Source organism: Taudactylus pleione, unplaced genomic scaffold (assembly GCF_031769625.1).
Source record: "Taudactylus pleione unplaced genomic scaffold, aTauple2 ptg001280l, whole genome shotgun sequence".
Classification (NCBI taxonomy): domain Eukaryota; kingdom Metazoa; phylum Chordata; class Amphibia; order Anura; family Myobatrachidae; genus Taudactylus; species Taudactylus pleione.
The window spans coordinates 215,644-237,799 of record NW_028285680.1 but is presented as its reverse complement, the minus strand read 5'-3'; the positions used below and the strand labels follow the sequence as shown (position 1 = coordinate 237,799).

Here is a 22,156-nt window from a genome sequence, read left to right as displayed (position 1 = left end):
CTGAGGACCTCCGGTCACGCTTACGGGGACAGCAGAGGTTGTTCCTCCAATAGTACAAACAAATAAGGAAAATATATTGGCTATAAGGAGGGAAGGGTCCATTGTGCCTTGGCTGATAGGGGAGAGAGATAACCCACTGTCTGTGCCCCAGTATTGTAGGAGGGGAAGGTGGTGATGACATTAGTTGGCCTCACCAGATAATGTTTCTCAAAGGCGTCCTCAGATGACAGCGCTTCCTGGAGCTTCTTGTAAGGACTCTGAGCAGTGTTAGCTGCGGGAATAACAGATCAGTGAGGCACATGGACTGTACAGAATAATTACTCACCGCCACCGAGCTGCAGATGATCTCACCTGTTTCTGGTCTTTCTGCCCCCAGTCCCGCTAGTATATCCACAGTCTTCTGCAGGTCCTCCGAGCAGGGGCCACATTGTGAAACCAAGCCGCACAGTGACCCAAGAGACTGCAGCTGTGACAGAGGAACAAGACAATCACATCCAAAGTTCAAACGAGGTATACCTGTTCCTACAGCCTGACAGGCGCTCAATGCAACATACTCACATAGTAACGCAGACACACACAGGCACAGTAATAGCTGGCACAGTGACAGACAGTAACACAGATAGAGTAACACCCAGCACAGTGACACAGATACAGCAACACCCAGCACAGTGACAGACAGTAACAGCCGCACAGTGACAGACAGTAACACACAAAGCAACACCCAGCACAGTGACAGACACTAACAGCCACACAGTAACACCCAGCACAGTGGCAGACAGTAATATAGACACAGTAACACCCAGCACAGTGACAAACAGTAACAGCCGCACAGTAACACCCAGCACAGTGACAGACAGTAACACTGATACAGTAACACCCAGCACAGTGACAGACAGTAACACAGACAGAGTAACACCCGGCACAGTGACAGACAGTAACATAGACACAGTAACACTCAGCACAGTGACAGACAGTAACAGCCGCACAGTGACAGACAGTAACACCCAGCACAGTGACAGACAGTAACACACACAGTAACACTCAGCACAGTGACAGACAGTAACAGCCGCACAGTGACAGACAGTAACACCAAGCACAGTGACAGACAGTAACACCAAGCACAGTGACACTCAGCACAGTGACAGACAGTAACAGCCGCACAGTGACAGACAGTAACACTCAGCACAGTGACAGACAGTAACAGCCGCACAGTGACAGACAGTAACAGCCGCACAGTGACAGACAGTAACACCCAGCACAGTGACACTCAGCACAGTGACAGACAGTAACAGCTGCACAGTAACACCCAGCACAGTGACAGACAGTAACACTGATACAGTAACACCCAGCACAGTGACAGACAGTAACACAGACACAGTAACACCAAGCACAGTGACAGACACTAACAGCCGCACAGTGACAGACAGTAACACACACACAGTAACACTCAGCACAGTGACAGACAGTAACAGCCGCACAGTGACAGACAGTAACACCCAGCACAGTGACAGACAGTGACACAGATACAGTAATACCCAGCACAGTGACAGACAGTAACACAGATACAGTAACACCCAGCACAGTGACAGACAGTAACACAGATACAGTAACACCCAGCACAGTGACATACAGTAACACAGACACAGTAACACCCAGCACAGTGACACAGATACAGTAACACCCAGCACAGTGACAGACAGTAACACAGATACAGTAACACCCAGCACAGTGACAGACAGTAACACAGATACAGTAACACCCAGCACAGTGACACAGATACAGTAACACCCAGCACAGTGACACAGATACAGTAACACCCAGCACAGTGACAGACAGTAACAAAGATACAGTAACACCCAGCACAGTGACAGACAGTAACACACACACAGTAACACTCAGCACAGTGACAGACAGTAACAGCCGCACAGTGACAGACAGTAACACACAAAGCAACACCCAGCACAGTGACAGACACTAACAGCCACACAGTAACACCCAGCACAGTGGCAGACAGTAATATAGACACAGTAACACCCAGCACAGTGACAAACAGTAACAGCCGCACAGTAACACCCAGCACAGTGACAGACAGTAACAGCCGCACAGTAACACCCAGCACAGTGACAGACAGTAACACTGATACAGTAACACCCAGCACAGTGACAGACAGTGACAGACAGTAACACAGACACAGTAACACCCAGCACAGTGACAGACAGTAACACCCAGCACAGTGACACTCAGCACAGTGACAGACACTAACAGCCGCACAGTGACAGACAGTAACACACACACAGTAACACTCAGCACAGTGACAGACAGTAACACCCAGCACAGTGACAGACAGTAACACTCAGCACAGTGACAGACAGTAACAGCCGCACAGTGACAGACAGTAACACCAAGCACAGTGACAGACAGTAACACCCAGCACAGTGTCACTCAGCACAGTGACAGACAGTAACAGCCGCACAGTGACAGACAGTAACACTCAGCACAGTGACAGACAGTAACAGCCGCACAGTGACAGACAGTAACAGCCGCATAGTGACAGACAGTAACACCCAGCACAGTGACAGACAGTAACACAGACACAGTAACACCCTGCACAGTGACAGACAGTAACAGCCGCACAGTGACAGACAGTAACAGCCGCATAGTGACAGACAGTAACACCCAGCACAGTGACAGACAGTAACACCCAGCACAGTGACACTCAGCACAGTGACAGACAGTAACAGCCGCACAGTGACAGACAGTAACAGCTGCACAGTAACACCCAGCACAGTGACAGACAGTAACACAGACACAGTAACACCAAGCACAGTGACAGACACTAACAGCCACACAGTGACAGACAGTAACACACACACAGTAACACTCAGCACAGTGACAGACAGTAACAGCAGCACAGTGACAGACAGTAACACCCAGCACAGTGACAGACAGTAACACACACAGCAACACCCAGCACAGTGGCAGACAGTAATATAGACACAGTAACACCCAGCACAGTGACAGACAGTAACACACACACAGTAACACCCAGCACAGTGACAGACACAGTAACACTGATACAGTAACACCCAGCACAGTGACAGACACAGTAACACTGATACAGTAACACCCAGCACAGTGACAGACAGTAACACAGACACAGTAACACCCAGCACAGTGACAGACACAGTAACACTGATACAGTAACACCCAGCACAGTGACAGACAGTAACACAGACACAGTAACACCCAGCACAGTGACAGACACTAACAGCCGCACAGTGACACACAGTAACACCCAGCACAGTGACAGACAGTAACAGCAGCACAGTGACAGACAGTAACACCCAGCACAGTGACAGACAGTAATACACACAGCAACACCCAGCACAGTGGCAGACAGTAATATAGACACAGTAACACCCAGCACAGTGACAGACAGTAACAGCCGCACAGTAACACCCAGCACAGTGGCAGACAGTAATATAGACACAGTAACACCCAGCACAGTGACAGACAGTAACACACACACAGTAACACCCAGCACAGTGGCAGACAGTAACAGCCGCACAGTAACACCCGGCACAGTGACAGACAGTAACACAGACACAGTAACACCCGGCACAGTGACAGACAGTAACACACACAGTAACACTCAGCACAGTGACAGACAGTAACAGCCGCACAGTGACAGACAGTAACACCAAGCACAGTGACACTCAGCACAGTGACAGACAGTAACACTCAGCACAGTGACAGACAGTAACAGCCGCACAGTGACAGACAGTAACAGCCGCACAGTGACAGACAGTAACACCCAGCACAGTGACAGACAGTAACAGCCGCACAGTAACACCCAGCACAGTGACAGACACAGTAACACTGATACAGTAACACCCAGCACAGTGACAGACAGTAACACAGACACAGTAACACCCAGCACAGTGACAGACACTAACAGCCACACAGTAACACCCAGCACAGTGGCAGACAGTAATATAGACACAGTAACACCCAGCACAGTGACAGACAGTAACACAGACACAGTAACACCCAGCACAGTAACACCCAGCACAGTGACAGACAGTAACAGCAGCACAGTGACAGACAGTAACACCCAGCACAGTGACAGACAGTAACACACACAGCAACACCCAGCACAGTGGCAGACACTAACAGCCGCACAGTAACACCCAGCACAGTGGCAGACAGTAACAGCCGCACAGTAACACCCAGCACAGTGGCAGACAGTAATATAGACACAGTAACACCCAGCACAGTGACAGACAGTAACACACACACAGTAACACCCAGCACAGTGGCAGACAGTAACAGCCGCACAGTAACACCCAGCACAGTGACAGGCAGTAACACAGATACAGTAACACCCAGCACAGTGACAGACAGTAACACAGACACAGTAACACCCTGCACAGTGACAGACAGTAACACAGACACAGTAACACCCTGCACAGTGACAGGCAGTAACACAGACACAGTAACACCCAGCACAGTGACAGACAGTAACAGCCGCACAGTGACAGACAGTAACAGCCGCACAGTGACAGACAGTAACAGCAGCACAGTGACAGACAGTAACACCCAGCACAGTGACAGACAGTAACACACACAGCAACACCCAGCACAGTGGCAGACAGTAATATAGACACAGTAACACCCAGCACAGTGACAGACAGTAACAGCCGCACAGTAACACCCAGCACAGTGGCAGACAGTAATATAGACACAGTAACACCCAGCACAGTGACAGACAGTAACACACACACAGTAACACCCAGCACAGTGGCAGACAGTAACAGCCGCACAGTAACACCCAGCACAGTGACAGACAGTAACACAGACACAGTAACACCCGGCACAGTGACAGACAGTAACACAGACAGAGTAACACCCGGCACAGTGACAGACAGTAACACACACAGTAACACTCAGCACAGTGACAGACAGTAACAGCCGCACAGTGACAGACAGTAACACCAAGCACAGTGACAGACAGTAACACCAAGCACAGTGACACTCAGCACAGTGACAGACAGTAACACTCAGCACAGTGACAGACAGTAACAGCCGCACAGTGACAGACAGTAACAGCCGCACAGTGACAGACAGTAACACCCAGCACAGTGACAGACAGTAACACCCAGCACAGTGACACTCAGCACAGTGACAGACAGTAACAGCCGCACAGTAACACCCAGCACAGTGACAGACACAGTAACACTGATACAGTAACACCCAGCACAGTGACAGACAGTAACACAGACACAGTAACACCCAGCACAGTGACAGACACTAACAGCCACACAGTAACACCCAGCACAGTGGCAGACAGTAATATAGACACAGTAACACCCAGCACAGTGACAGACAGTAACACAGACACAGTAACACCCAGCACAGTAACACCCAGCACAGTGACAGACAGTAACAGCAGCACAGTGACAGACAGTAACACCCAGCACAGTGACAGACAGTAACACACACAGCAACACCCAGCACAGTGGCAGACACTAACAGCCGCACAGTAACACCCAGCACAGTGGCAGACAGTAACAGCCGCACAGTAACACCCAGCACAGTGGCAGACAGTAATATAGACACAGTAACACCCAGCACAGTGACAGACAGTAACACACACACAGTAACACCCAGCACAGTGGCAGACAGTAACAGCCGCACAGTAACACCCAGCACAGTGACAGGCAGTAACACAGATACAGTAACACCCAGCACAGTGACAGACAGTAACACAGACACAGTAACACCCTGCACAGTGACAGACAGTAACACAGACACAGTAACACCCTGCACAGTGACAGGCAGTAACACAGACACAGTAACACCCAGCACAGTGACAGACAGTAACAGCCGCACAGTGACAGACAGTAACAGCCGCACAGTGACAGACAGTAACAGCCGCACAGTAACACCCAGCACAGTGACAGACACAGTAACTCCCAGCACAGTGACAGACAGTAATATAGACACAGTAACACCCAGCACAGTGACAGACAGTAACACAGACACAATAACACCCACACAGTGACAGACAGTAATATAGACACAGTAACACCCACACAGTGACAGACAGTAACACCCAGCACAGTGACAGACAGTAACACAGACACAGTAACACCCTGCACAGTGACAGGCAGTAACACAGACACAGTAACACCCACACAGTGACAGACAGTAACACAGATACAATAACACCCAGCACAGTGACAGACAGTAACACAGACACAGTAACACCCACACAGTGACAGACAGTAACACAGATACAGTAACACCCAGCACAGTGACAGACAGTAACAGCCGCACAGTAACACCCAGCACAGTGACAGACACAGTAACTCCCAGCACAGTGACAGACAGTAATATAGACACAGTAACACCCAGCACAGTGACAGACAGTAACACAGACACAGTAACTCCCAGCACAGTGACAGGCAGTAACACAGACACAGTAACACCCAGCACAGTGACAGACAGTAACACCAAGCACAGTGACAGACAGTAATATAGACACAGTAACACCCAGCACAGTGACAGACAGTAACACCCAGCACAGTGACAGACAGTAACACAGACACAGTAACACCCAGCACAGTGACAGACAGTAACACCCAGCACAGTGACAGACAGTAATATAGACACAGTAACACCCAGCACAGTGACAGACAGTAACACCCAGCACAGTGACAGACAGTAACACAGACACAGTAACAGCCAGCACAGTGACAGACAGTAACACAGACACAATAACACCCAGCACAGTGACAGACAGTAACACAGACACAGTAACACCCACACAGTGACAGACAGTAACACCTGGCACAGTGACAGGCAGTAACACAGATACAGTAACACCCAGCACAGTGACAGACAGTAACACAGACACAGTAACACCCACACAGTGACAGACAGTAACACCTGGCACAGTGACAGGCAGTAACACAGATACAGTAACACCCAGCACAGTGACAGACAGTAACTCACACACAGTAACACCCAGCACAGTGACAGACAGTAACTCACACACAGTAACACCCAGCACAGTGACAGACAGTAACACAGATACAGTAACACCCAGCACAGTGACAGACAGTAACACAGACACAGTAACACCCAGCACAGTGATAGACAGTAACACAGATACAGTAACAGCCGCACAGTAACAGACAGTAATAAAGGCACAGTAACTCCCAGCACAGTGACAGACAGTAACACAGACACATAGTGTCCACTCTAGCTCCGGCGGCAGGCAGGGCGCAGGAGCCAGAGAGGGCACCTTTGTGCGCACGCCCGAAAAGGGGGCGTGGTAATAGAAAAGGGGGCTTGTCTATAAGACGCGTCCCCATTTCGTCACTCTTGGGGGCGTGCCCGGCACATACGGACACGCTGGGCAGCCCCCAAGCGCTGCAGATAGGGAGAATAGATGCCGGGCGCATTTCTCCACCCGCGGGACACTGCGACCTACGGGTGAAGATGGCACCCGCAGGCTGTGAGGGCAGGGTGCTTTTTGCCCTCCGGGAGGGCAGGGCGCCGCGCCCCGCTAAAACAACCTAGCGGCAACGCTAGACACAGTAACAATCGGCAAAGTGACAGACAGTAACACAGACACAGTAACACCCAACACAGTGACAGACCGTAACACAGACACAGTAACACTCGGCACAGTGACAGACAGTAACACAGACACAGTAAGACCCAGCACAGTGACAGACAGTAACACAGACACAGTAACACAGACACAGTAACAGACAGTAACAAACACACAGTAAGACCCAGCACAGTGACAGACAGTAATAGACATTAACACAGACACAGTAATGGAGCGTACACACGGTCAGATTTGTCAGACTTGTCAGATTTGTCAGATGAACGACTGAACGATTAAACGATTTGAACGATTTGGACGATTTGACCTAAGTTTTGAACGATTTGAACGATTGAACGATTTTTGACTGCATTAAAATGAATGGAATCGTCCAAGTCTGACTGCAAACCCATCAGATGTCAGATATCGTTATCTGACAAACGGGAACGCGCATCGTTGATCGTCCATCGTTCAGGCATGTCAGATATGAACGATTTTTCATCAGATATGAACGACTGAACGATTTTTAAATCGTTATCGTCCATATCTGAAGAAAAAATCTGATCGTGTGTATGCACCATAACACTCGGCACAGTGACAGACAGTAACACAGACACAGGAAGACCCAGCACAGTGACAGACAGTAACACAGACACAGTAACAGACAGTAACACAGACACAGTAACACCCAGCACAGTGACAGACAGTAACACAGACACAGTAACACCCGACACAGTGACAGACAGTAACACATATACAGTAACACCCAGCACAGTGACAGACAGTAACACAGACACAGTAACAGACAGTAACACAGACACAGTAACAGACAGTAACACAGACACAGTAACACCCGGCACAGTGACAGACAGTAACACATATACAGTAACACCCAGCACAGTGACATACAGTAACATACACACAGTAAGACCCAGCACAGTGACAGACAGTAACAAACACACAGTAAGACCCAGCACAGTAATAGACAGTAACACAGACACAGTAACACTCGGCACAGTGACAGACAGTAACACAGACACAGGAAGACCCAGGACACTGTGACAGACAGTAACACAGACACAGTAACAGACAGTAACACAGACACAGTAACAGACAGTAACACAGACACAGTAACAGACAGTAACACAGACACAGTAACACAGACACAGTAACACCCAGCACAGTGACAGACAGTAACACAGACACAGTAACACCCGACACAGTGACAGACAGTAACACATATACAGTAACACCCAGCACAGTGACAGACAGTAACACAGACACAGTAACAGACAGTAACACAGACACAGTAACAGACAGTAACACAGACACAGTAACAGACAGTAACACAGACACAGTAACACCCGGCACAGTGACAGACAGTAACACATATACAGTAACACCCAGCACAGTGACATACAGTAACATACACACAGTAAGACCCAGCACAGTGACAGACAGTAACAAACACACAGTAAGACCCAGCACAGTAATAGACAGTAACACAGACACAGTAACACTCGGCACAGTGACAGACAGTAACACAGACACAGGAAGACCCAGGACACTGTGACAGACAGTAACACAGACACAGTAACAGACAGTAACACAGACTCAGTAACAGACAGTAACACAGACACAGTAACAGACAGTAACACAGACACAGTAACAGACAGTAACACAGACACAGTAACAGACAGTAACACAGACACAGTAACACCCGGCACAGTGACAGACAGTAACACATATACAGTAACACCCAGCACAGTGACAGACAGTAACACAGACACAGTAACAGACAGTAACACAGACACAGTAACAGACAGTAACAGACAGTAACACAGACACAGTAACACCCGGCACAGTGACAGACAGTAACACATATACAGTAACACCCAGCACAGTGACAGACAGTAACAAACACACAGTAAGACCCAGCACAGTGACAGACGGACCTTTTCCGTTGCATAGCTCCACAACCCCACAGTATGTGAGATGTTGGCGTCAATCTGAGATCTCTCACAACAGCCCTCAATTCTCTGCAGCACTTCCAGACAGCTCAGGAACACCCAGCAGTCCAGAGCCCCAGGCGGGACAGACACCTATAGGGAAGACATGACAGTGTCACTGGCCACACAGACCCAGCATTACAAGCCAGGGAATATCCTCCAAAGCACAATTCTGGGAACACCCCCCCTCACCTCCAGCAGACGCAGCTCCTGCACACAATTATGGAGAAGCTCCAGGGCCCGATTGGCCACTTCCCAGGGGCGTTGTAGGAAAAGGAGCAAGGTACATTGGCGGGAGAAGAGGTAACTACGCAGTTCCAGCAAGTTAGCGCAACGTTTCTGGATCAAGTCTCTTTTCTCCATGTCAATGGGCTTTCTAAGGGCAAGACCGTCCCAACTCTGCACCGGCTGGCAGAACGAGCTAAGCCAGTTGGCTCCATCTGGCAAAAATAAAATCAGAATAGTTATATCACATACCAGGCCTATAAGGACATGTGATTAGCGTTATTATTAGGGATGTGCAGGCTCAGATTAGTTCGCATTTTCCCCGCCAAAACTCGGATCTCAGAAAGAGGCAAAATGTCATCTTTCATGGACAAACACCATCATTCCTGGACTTTTGTCCAGGAATGATGATGTTTGTCCAAGAAAGATGACGTTTTGCCTCTTTCTGAGACCCGATTATTGGCGGGGAAAATGCGAACTAATCTGAGCCTGCACATCACTAGTTATCATACGGTGCAATACAGGAAAGGATACATATATGATATAAGTCAGCATGAACACAGCAGAGAGATTACAAGCAGTAATAAATAGCAGTAAAATTGCCACACAGATGGTGCCGTGTACAATGTGCGCGTGCAACCCAGACCCCGCGCAACCCAGACCCCGCGCAACCCAGCCTGGAATAGTAGGGAAAGTTTAGTAAATATTAAGAAAATAATATAATTTGTATATTAGTCTCTACAATAAGATAATAAGACGCTATACAGAAATGTTTGCCAGTAGGGATCTCGCTGCCCCCACAATGTTTGGGATATAGAAGACTTATATGATGGTGATCAGGAGATAAGTATAAGTATATCACGGATGTTAGAGCATCATTACCCCTCGTTCCTGCTTTACTCACCGCCAGCTCCAAAGTTCAGCACATACTGGGAGAAGAGAGCGTCGAGCTCATCATACTGCACCAACGCGTCCTCAAACTGCTGCAACATCTCAAACACAAAGGCCAATTCCTCCTGCAAGACGGAACCAGGTACAGAGACGCAACAGATGAGTAAGACAGAACTAGGGACAGAGCCGTAACATGAGGGTATAAATGGGGGTAACTAACGGGTCAGGTACAGGACAGAGCCGTAACGTGAGGGTATAAATGGGGGTAACTAACGGGTCAGGTACAGGACAGAGCCGTAACGTGAGGGTATAAATGGGGGTAACTAACGGGCCAGGTACAGGACGGAGCAGCCTCTGCATGAGGGTATAAATGGGGGTAACTAACGGGTCAGGTACAGGACGGAGCAGCCTCTGCATGAGGGTATAAATGGGGGTAACTAACGGGTCAGGTACAGGACAGAGCCGTAACGTGAGGGTATAAATGGGGGTAACTAACGGGTCAGGTACAGGACGGAGCAGCCTCTGCATGAGGGTATAAATGGGGTTAACTAACGGGTCAGGTACAGGACGGAGCAGCCTCTGCATGAGGGTATAAATGGGGGTAACTAATGGGTCAGGTACAGGACGGAGCAGCCTCTGCATGAGGGTATAAATGGGGGTAACTAACGGGTCAGGTACAGGACGGAGCAGCCTCTGCATGAGGGTATAAATGGGGGTAACTAACGGGTCAGGTACAGGACGGAGCAGCCTCTGCATGAGGGTATAAATGGGGGTAACTAACGGGTCAGGTACAGGACAAATAATCGTCACATTATTTATCATCCACATATTTACCTGCACCATGAAGTAGTCACAGAAGCTCCAGCCAGGCTCCGTTCTCTTCTCTCGGAGAGTCCTCATGTCATCCTCAAAATGTCCGAGGTTACGTGTGAAGGATGTGAGAAGTAAAGTGCGCAGCTTGGAGAGAAAGAGTGACCAGGACTCCTGGGACCGGGAAGTGTCCTTCAGTGGATCCACCAGAACCATACACCTACACAGTGACAACAAGGCACCATCACACCGGCCATACACCTACACAGTAACAACAAGGCACCATCACACCGACCATACACCTACACAGTAACAACAAGGCACCGTCATACCGGCCATACACCTACACAGTAACAACAAGGCACCATCACACCGGCCATACACCTACACAGTAACAACAAGGCACCATCACACCGGCCATACACCTACACAGTAACAACAAGGCACCATCACACCGGCCATACACCTACACACTAACAACAAGGCACCGTCACACCGGCCATACACCTACACAGTAACAACAAGGCACCGTCACACCGGCCATACACCTACACAGTAACAACAAGGCACCGTCACACCGGCCATACACCTACACAGTAACAACAAGGCACCGTCACACCGGCCATACACCTACACAGTAACAACAAGGCACCGTCACACCGGCCATACACCTACACAGTAACAACAAGGCACCGTCACACCGGCCATACACCTACACAGTAACAACAAGGCACCTTCACACCGGCCATACACCTACACAGTAACAACAAGGCACCGTCACACCGGCCATACACCTACACAGTAACAACAAGGCACCGTCACACCGGCCATACACCTACACAGTAACAACAAAGCACCGTCACACCGGCCATACACCTACACAGTAACAACAAGGCACCGTCACACCGGCCATACACCTACACAGTAACAACAAGGCACCGTCACACAGGCCATACACCTACACAGTAACAACAAGGCACCGTCACACCGGCCATACACCTACACAGTAACAACAAGGCACCGTCACACCGGCCATACACCTACACAGTAACAACATGGCACCGTCACACCGGCCATACACCTACACAGTAACAACAAGGCACCGACACACCGGCCATACACCTACACAGTAACAACAAGGCACCGACACACCGGCCATACACCTACACAGTAACAACATGGCACCGTCACACCGGCCATACACCTACACAGTAACAACAAGGCACCGACACACCGGCCATACACCTACACAGTAACAACAAGGCACCGTCACACCGGCCATACACCTACACAGTAACAACAAGGCACCGTCACACCGGCCATACACCTACACAGTAACAACAAGGCACCGTCACACCGGCCATACACCTACACAGTGACAACATGGCACCGTCACACCGGCCATACACCTACACAGTAACAACAAGGCACCATCACACCGGCCATACACCTACACAGTAACAACAAGGCACTGTCACACCGGCCATACACCTACACAGTAACAAGGCACCTTCACACCGGCCATACACCTACACAGTAACAACAAGGCACCGTCACACCGGCCATACACCTACACAGTAACAACAAGGCACCGTCACACCGGCCATACACCTACACAGTAACAACAAGGCACCGTCACACCGGCCAGGTCTGGGTGGGGGCTTCTCAGTGGTGACAATGGTAATGAGATCAGGTCTGGGTGGGGGCGTCTCAGTGGTGACAATGGTAATGAGATCAGGTCTGGGTGGGGGCGTCTCATTGGTGACAATGGTAATGAGATCAGGTGTGGGTGGGGGCGTCTCAGTGGTGACAATGGTAATGAGATCAGGTCTGGGTGGGGGCGTCTCAGTGGTGACAATGGTAATGAGATCAGGTCTGGGTGGGGGCTTCTCAGTGGTGACAATGGTAATGAGATCAGCTCTGGGTGGGGGGTTCTCAGTGGTGACAATGGTAATGAGATCAGGTCTGGGTGGGGGCGTCTCAGTGGTGACAATGGTAATGAGATCAGGTGTGGGTGGGGGCGTCTCAGTGGTGACAATGGTAATGAGATCAGGTCTGGGTGGGGGCTTCTCAGTGGTTACAATGGTAATGAGATCAGCTCTGGGTGGGGGGTTCTTAGTGGTGACAATGGAAATGAGATCAGGTCTGGGTGGGGGCTTCTCAGTGGTGACAATGGTAATGAGATCAGGTCTGTAAGTAGGTCCCGTCGCACTCACCTGTCGCTTTGCTTGTTGCAGAAGTCGCTGCGGATCTTGTCGGCGATGGATGTCCGCGGGAGGATATTGGTTTTGTTCTTCTTCTTGCCCTCACTCTCTACTACCACAATCAGCCAGTCGGTGGTGCCGTGAGCGCGCAAGGCGTTCTGCCACTTGGTGACATCATCCTTAGTGGTGGCTTTATACACTTCTGTGTCCTGGTAAAGGCAGGGACTATTACGTACTGTATTACACCTACACCCTTCCAGTCTCCCACGCTAGCTACATACAATGTTACCTGCAGATGAAACATGACCCTAAGCACAAAATAATCAGATATCTAGAAACATGAACAATTCCTGTAAGTAGGGGTCAGAAATCACACGGATGGAGAATATTGTCCTCATATAGGGCCACACGGACCCCAGGTCAGCCGCCCAATAAAAATGTGGACAGCGATTTGGAGACCAGCAAATTAATGAATTTAGCAACATAACGTTGTACAAGGGATTGTGGTTAGTATACAGTGTGTGCGTGGGTACGCTATGTAATGTATGTATGTATACAGTGTGTATACAGTATCTCATCTCTGTATATAACACATTACGCTACCTCCTCCTCTCTCTGTATATAACACATTACACTATCTCCTCCTCTCTCTGTATATAACACATTACACTACCTCCTCCTCTCTCTGTATATAACACATTACACTACCTCCTCCTCTCTCTGTATATAACACATTACACTACCTCCTCCTCTCTCTGTATATAACACATTACACTACCTCCTCCTCTCTCTGTATATAACACATTACACTATCTCCTCCTCTCTCTGTATATAACACATTACACTACCTCCTCCTCTCTCTGTATATAACACATTACACTACCTCCTCCTCTCTCTGTATATAACACATTACACTATCTCCTCCTCTCTCTGTATATAACACATTACACTACCTCCTCCTCTCTCTGTATATAACACATTACACTATCTCCTCCTCTCTCTGTATAATATGAGATATGGTAAGAACTTACCCTTGTTATCTCTATTTCTACGAAGTCCATAGGGTTCCACAGGATACCTTGGGGTATAGGTGTGACGTCAGTCGCTGGGCACCATAGAGTTAAGCTTTTCAGCCTCCCAGGATGCACTAGGGTCCCCCTCCTATACCCCGCCCCCGAGCCAAGGCACCTCAGTTAGTTATCAAGCCATAGGCCGGAGGAGGAGAAGGAAGAGAGAGAAAAAAGATCTGGACACATACAAGAATCACATTCTCACCAGAGGGAGACGGAAAACCGGTGACCAGAGCAAAGCCCATCTGCAGCACAGGTGCGACAGGGCGGGAGTCCTGTGGAACCCTATGGACTTCGTAGAAATAGAGATAACAAGGGTAAGTTCTTACCATATCTCATATTTTCTACTTCAGGGTCCATAGGGTATCCACAGGATACCTTGGGGATGTCCCAAAGCAGTATCCTTTAAGGGTGGGGACGCTCCTGTGCAGAAAGGAGAAACCGCCGCCCAAAGGAAGCATCCTGAGAGGCGAAGGTGTCAAACCTGTAATACCTCACGAAGGTATGGACAGAGGACCACGTAGCAGCCTTGCAGATCTGAACTGCCGAGGCACCACGTCGAGCTGCCCACGAAGGACCCACAGACCTAGTGGAATGAGCCTTCAGAGAAGGAGGGACAGGTAGGCCTTCATGAAGATAAGCTTCAGAAATAGCCATACGGATCCAGGCTGCCAAAGTTTGCTTTGAAGCAGGCAAACCCTTTTTACGGAAGCCATAGAGGACAAACAAAGCGTCCGACTTCCTAAACGAAGAAGTGCGGTCAACATAAGTCCTTAAGGCCCGCACAACATCCAAAGAGGCCTCACCCACGGAAAGACCCGGTGAGTTAAAGGCCGGAACAACGATTTCCTCGTTAACATGAAACTGGGAAACAACTTTGGGAAGAAACTCGGGCCGAGTGCGGAGCACTGCCCTGTTCCCATGAAAAACCAAGAAAGGGGGTCTACAAGAAAGAGCCCATGACTCAGAAACACGTCTGGCCGAAGCAATGGCCAGAAGGAAAACAGTCTTAGCTGTTAGCCATTTAAGATCCACTGAGCCCAGTGGTTCAAACGGCGGACCTTGGAGAGCCCTCAGGACCACAGCCAAATCCCAAGGCGCCACAGGTGGAACAAAGGGCGGCTGAATGCGGAGAACACCTTGCATAAAGGTGCGCACATCTGGGATTGTAGCAATCCTACGGTGAAACCAGACAGATAGGGCCGAAACCTGTACCTTCAAAGAAGCAAGCCGAAGCCCATGATCTAGTCCCGCTTGCAGGAAGGCGAGAATCCGAGACAGACGAAACTCCCGCGGTGCATAACCTCTCGGTCGACACCACTGGAAGAACGTATGCCACACGCAATGGTATATCCTTGCGGAAGACGGTTTCCGAGCTCGTAACATGGTACGCACCACAGAGCTGGAAAACCCCCGGGACCTCAGCATGGCCGTCTCAACAGCCACGCCGTCAAAGACAGCCGAGTCAGGTCCGGGTGAAGGCAAGGACCCTGAGACAGAAGGTCCGGTCGTAGCGGCAACCGCAGAGGACTGTCCACGGACAGACCCTGAAGGTCTGAGAACCAGTGCCGTCTGGGCCACGCGGGAGCTATCAACAGGAGCGTCCCTCCTTCCTGTTTGAATTTCCGGATTACCCGTGGAAGAAGGGAGACCGGAGGGAACAGGTATGCGAACCGGAACGTCCACCGGACGGACAGAGCATCCACCAGAGACGCCCCTTCGTCTCTTCTGCGAGACCCGTACACCGGCAACTTGTTGTTGTGCCGTGACGCCATGAGGTCGATTTCTGGAAGACCCCACCTGTCCACCAGTAGTTGAAAAACGTCCGGGTGCAGGGACCATTCCCCCGGATGAACGTCCTGGCGACTTAGAAAGTCCGCCTCCCAATTTAGCACTCCCGGGATGAAGACCGCTGATATGGCCGGAAGATTGCGCTCCGCCCAAACCAGGATCCGAGAGACCTCTACGAGAGCCGCCCGACTGCGAGTTCCTCCTTGCCTGTTTATGTAGGCCACGGTGGTAGCGTTGTCCAACTGGACCTGCACCGGGTGACCCTGGAGAAACCGCTGTGCCTGCTGGAGAGCATTGAAGACCGCACGGAGTTCCAAGATATTTATTGGAAGCTCCGCTTCTGTCGGCGTCCACCTGCCCTGGAACAAGTGTGGACCCGAAAATGCTCCCCAGCCCCGAAGACTGGCGTCCGTTGTCAACAGGACCCAATTTGGAACCCAGAACGGACGTCCCTTGTTGAGGTGGGTCGTCTGTAACCACCACGCAAGGGACAGGCGAACCTCCGGGGAGAGCACAATCGTCTGGGACTTCAGAGACTGAGGCAGCCCGTTCCACTTGGACAGGATCAGGTGCTGCAGAGGTCTGGAGTGAAACTGGGCGTATTCCACCATGTCGAACACCGACACCATGGAGCCCAGTAACCTCATCGCCGAGCGTAAGGACACCCGGCGGCTGTGCAGACAACTGCGCACCCTTGACTGTAAAGCAGAGATCTTGCCCTCCGTCACGAAGATCCTTTGCTGTCCCGAGTCCAATAAGGCTCCAAGATGCAGAATCCTCCGAGACGGGATTAGAGTGGACTTCTGCCAGTTGATTAGCCAGCCGTGCCGTTGCAGCAGTGCAATGGTCAGGTCCAAGTGGCGTAACAGGAGCTCTGGAGATCCTGCCACCAATAACAGGTCGTCCAAGTACGGCAACATGCGGACTCCCTGCAGCTGCAGAGAAGCCGCCATGACCGCCATCACCTTGGTGAAAACACGTGGTGCTGTCGCCAGGCCAAAAGGTAACGCCCGAAACTGGAAGTGGTCGCTGCGGATTGCAAACCTGAGGAACTGTTGATGGCGCAAAAGAATAGGGACATGCAGGTAAGCGTCCTGTATGTCCAATGACACCATGTAGTCCCCAGGTTCCAGCGCCAGAATGATGGACCGTAGGGTCTCCATCCGAAACTTCGGGACCCGCAAAGACTTGTTGAGTGCTTTGAGGTTGAGAATCGGACGATATGACCCATTGGGTTTCTGTACCAAAAATAGATTTGAATAGAAACCCTGGCCCCTCTGGGAGAATGGAACAGGCACTATAACTCCAGCCTGGAGCATAGTGTGCAATACCTTCCGCAGCTCCGTAGCCTTGTTCCGGTCTGATGGTAGACCCGTGGTGAAGAATCGAGCCGGGGGTCTGTGCCGGAAGGAGAGGGCGTATCCGTGGGAAACCACCTCCAGAACCCAAGTGTCTGTCGTAGTGGTCGACCAACACTGGGCGAACTGTAGCAGGCGGCCTCCCACCCTGGGATCCCCCAAAGGGAGGCCCGGACCGTCAGGCCGCAGGCTTGTCATCTGGCTTGGGGGCCGGACGTCTGGTACTCCATGCCTGCTTCCGGGGCTTGGCCGATTTCTTAGGACCAGCCTGTCGAGGAAACGACTGTGGTTTGGGCCTGCCCTGGGCCCTAGATGACCGAAAGGAGGATGGTCCAGAACCAGAAGGAGCAGCGGCCGACGGGAGACAAGCCGATTTGGCTGCCGCCAGCGTGGCCACAATCTTATCCAGATCCGGACCGAAGAGAACTTCTCCGGTAAACGGCAACGCCTCCAGACCCTTTTTGGAATCTGCGTCCGCCTTCCAGGATCGCAGCCACAAGGTGCGACGAGCAGCTACCGCTGCTGAAGAAATCCTAGACACCAGAGTACTAATGTCTAGGGCTGCCTCGTTGATGTAGGTGGCCGAATCACGGAGATTGCCAATCAACTCCGCCTGTTCGGCCGGACAGTCGGAATCAAAAGAAGCCTCTAATGAATCCGCCCAGCGCTCCATCGCTCTGGCAACCCAGCAAATGGCCATAGCCGGCCGTGCTGCCCCCCCCGCAAGGGAATAAGCGGACTTCAGGCAGATTTCCACCTTGCGGTCCGTAGCATCCTTAAGGGAGGACATGGATGGCATCGGCAATGTGGTACTACGGACAAGACGGGTCACGTGAGAATCCACCTGTGGAGGTGATTCCCACTTAGCAAAATAATTATCCGCGAACGGATAAGCCACCGCCAGGCGCCTCTGCGGCTGGTATCTTTTGCCAGGCTGTTTCCACGCCTCCTCTAAATGGTCCACCAACTGACCCGAAAGAGGAAAGACTGTGGCATCGCCCTTCACATCCTTGAAAAAGGCATACTTAGATTTAGCCGCTGGGGGAACTTCGTCCTCAATCACCAAGGCTGTGCGGACCGCCCGAATAAGTCCAGGAATATATACTTTGGACTTAGCATCAGCGTCCTTAGTATGGAGAGGTTCCTGATCGTAAGGATCCAGAATCTCCCCATCATCAGGCGTCCCTTCGTCATCCTCATAAGGAGCGGATAGAGACGCCACCGGCCGTTTATGCGGCCGCATCACAGACTCCCCTTGCAACACATCCGACAAGTGCTGTACAGAACTCGTCAGGAAGTTAACCCACGCTGGCTCCTGAGAAACCGGGAGCGGGGAAATAGGGAGACTGTGGGGTACCACCAATTGTCGTGGGAAACCCTGCATGGGTGACGACACCACTGACTGCTGGGATAAACCCATCGGTGTAAACGCGGGCTGCGGCGCTAACTGGCCCACTAAGGCTGTAAGCGCCTGAGCGAAACAAGCCCAGGGCGACTCCTGTACCGTTGCTGTAACCGTAAGAGGCCGCGCCATGGACAAACACTGCCGGCAAAGGCCCTCCGCGCTACCCTCCCCCTCCGCTAACGGTACTTTACACGTAGTACACTGTAGCCGGAGGGGAAAATCACTTTCGGACATGATGGCACCACGTATGTGACCTCTCTCACCAATTATAACTTAAATAGGCGAGAGACCACCCTGCAGCACCGCACCGCAAGGGCTTAGCAGAAAGGACAGGGACAGTAATAAAGCTGACAGTTTAGAGAAGAAAAGTTACAGGCAGCGCTAGCACAGTCACATACAAAGCAGAGAAATAACAATTCCTGCACTAACAGGGTTGATCACTCAACTACACAGACACAGGGCCTGGTAGGACACAGCGCTGCATACACAGACCTGACCACAGCGGAGGAGAGGTATGCGGGGGGACCCAGACCACGATGCTTCCGTCCAGCGCTTCCGGCAGCGTTCACCATGCGTTCTGGAGAAGATGGCCGCCGAGGAGCAGAGAGGAGGCTGGCCTGGGGGAGGAGCGCTGCCACAGGACCAGTCGGCAGCATGCAGAGAGGGCTGTGTGCAGCGGGGGAGGCGCCGGCTGTGAGACAGGGAAGGCGCGCTCCCCTGGCATGCATTTAACCCCTGGGACGCCGCAGCGCTACCGCTCTGCTGCGGTCCGCTGTCCCAGGGGGTAGTGGAAAGCGCAGGTTGGTCGCCTGGCTCCACGCTGCAGCCAGTCCCCAGGGAGCCCCCTGCCTGGGGACTTAGGACCATGTGACCAGCGGGGGCCCACCGCGGGACCCCGCTGCTTACCTTTGTCCCCCTTGGATCCGGCCATGGTCCGGAACATCTGGGGTCACCGCTAGCTGTGACCCCAGATGCTCACCAGCATCCCCGGATCGGTACCGGCGTTCTGGTACCGGCGGGGGTGTAGGGAAGACTGACTGTCCATGCTGTACATCCAGATGTGCAGCCACAGCTGCACTGAAGAAAGCTTCAGGGGCTCTTCTAGCCCCCACTCCGACAGGTGCACCCGACGCCGGCCGGGCACCAAACTAAACTGGGGTGCCTTGGCTCGGGGGCGGGGTATAGGAGGGGGACCCTAGTGCATCCTGGGAGGCTGAAAAGCTTAACTCTATGGTGCCCAGCGACTGACGTCACACCTATACCCCAAGGTATCCTGTGGATACCCTATGGACCCTGAAGTAGAAATAACACATTACACTATCTCCTCCTCTCTCTGTATATAACACATTACACTACCTCCTCCTCTCTCTGTATATAACACATTACACTACCTCCTCCTCTCTCTGTATATAACACATTACACTACCTCCTCCTCTCTCTGTATATAACACATTACACTACCTCCTCCTCTCTCTGTATATAACACATTACACTATCTCCTCCTCTCTCTGTACATAACACATTACACTATCTCCTCTCTCTGTACATAACAGATTACACTATCGCCTCTCTCTGTATATAACACAATCTCCTCTCTCTGTATATAACACATAACACAATATCCTCACTCTGTATACAACACATAACACTATCTCCTCTCTCTGTATATAACACATTACACTATCTCCTCTCTCTGTATATAACACAATATCCTCTCTCTGTATATAACACATTACACTATCTCCTCTCTCTGTATATAACACAATATCCTCTCTCTGTATATAACACATTACACTATCTCCTCTCTCTGTATATAACACAATATGCTCTCTCTGTATATAACACATTACACTATCTCCTCTCTCTGTATATAACACATTACACTATCTCCTCTCTCTGTATATAACACATTACACTATCTCCTCTCTCTGTATATAACACAATATCCTCTCTCTGTATATAACACATTACACTATCTCCTCTCTCTGTATATAACACATTACACTATCTCCTCTCTCTGTATATAACACAATCTCCTCTCTCTGTATATAACACATAACACAATATCCTCACTCTGTATATAACACAATATCCTCACTCTGTATACAACACATTACACTATCTCCTCTCTCTGTATATAACACAATATCCTCTCTCTGTATATAACACATTACACTATCTCCTCTCTCTGTATATAACACATTACACTATCTCCTCTCTCTGTATATAACACATTACACTATCTCCTCTCTCTGTATATAACACATTACACTATCTCCTCTCTCTGTATATAACACATTACACTATCTCCTCTCTCTGTATATAACACATTACACTATCTCCTCTCTCTGTATATAACACATTACACTATCACCTCTCTCTGTATATAACACATTACACTATCTCCTCTCTCTGTATATAACACAATATGCTCTCTCTGTATATAACACATTACACTATCTCCTCTCTCTGTATATAACACATTACACTATCTCCTCTCTCTGTATATAACACAATATCCTCTCTCTGTATATAACACATTACACTATCTCCTCTCTCTGTATATAACACATAACACAATATCCTCACTCTGTATACAACACATTACACTATCTCCTCTCTCTGTATATAACACAATATCCTCTCTCTGTATATAACACATTACACTATCTCCTCTCTCTGTATATAACACATTACACTATCTCCTCTCTCTGTATATAACACATTACACTATCTCCTCTCTCTGTATATAACACATTACACTATCTCCTCTCT

At 50.3% G+C, this 22,156-nt stretch overlaps 1 protein-coding gene across 1 annotated transcript in view; it reads right to left on the bottom strand.

The window, feature by feature from the left end:
- TRAPPC10 (trafficking protein particle complex subunit 10) overlaps positions 1 to 22,156 on the bottom strand; it is a 163,551-nt gene that overhangs the window by 94,838 nt on the left and 46,557 nt on the right. The window contains exons 4-10 of the mRNA XM_088462881.1: positions 13,770 to 13,966; positions 11,578 to 11,773; positions 10,757 to 10,868; positions 9,820 to 10,067; positions 9,574 to 9,720; positions 352 to 466; positions 195 to 271 (exon numbers count right to left, since the gene is read on the bottom strand). Coding sequence (XP_088319007.1) covers positions 195 to 271; positions 352 to 466; positions 9,574 to 9,720; positions 9,820 to 10,067; positions 10,757 to 10,868; positions 11,578 to 11,773; positions 13,770 to 13,966 — 1,092 coding nt within the window. The remainder of the gene's footprint in view (positions 1 to 194; positions 272 to 351; positions 467 to 9,573; positions 9,721 to 9,819; positions 10,068 to 10,756; positions 10,869 to 11,577; positions 11,774 to 13,769; positions 13,967 to 22,156) is intronic.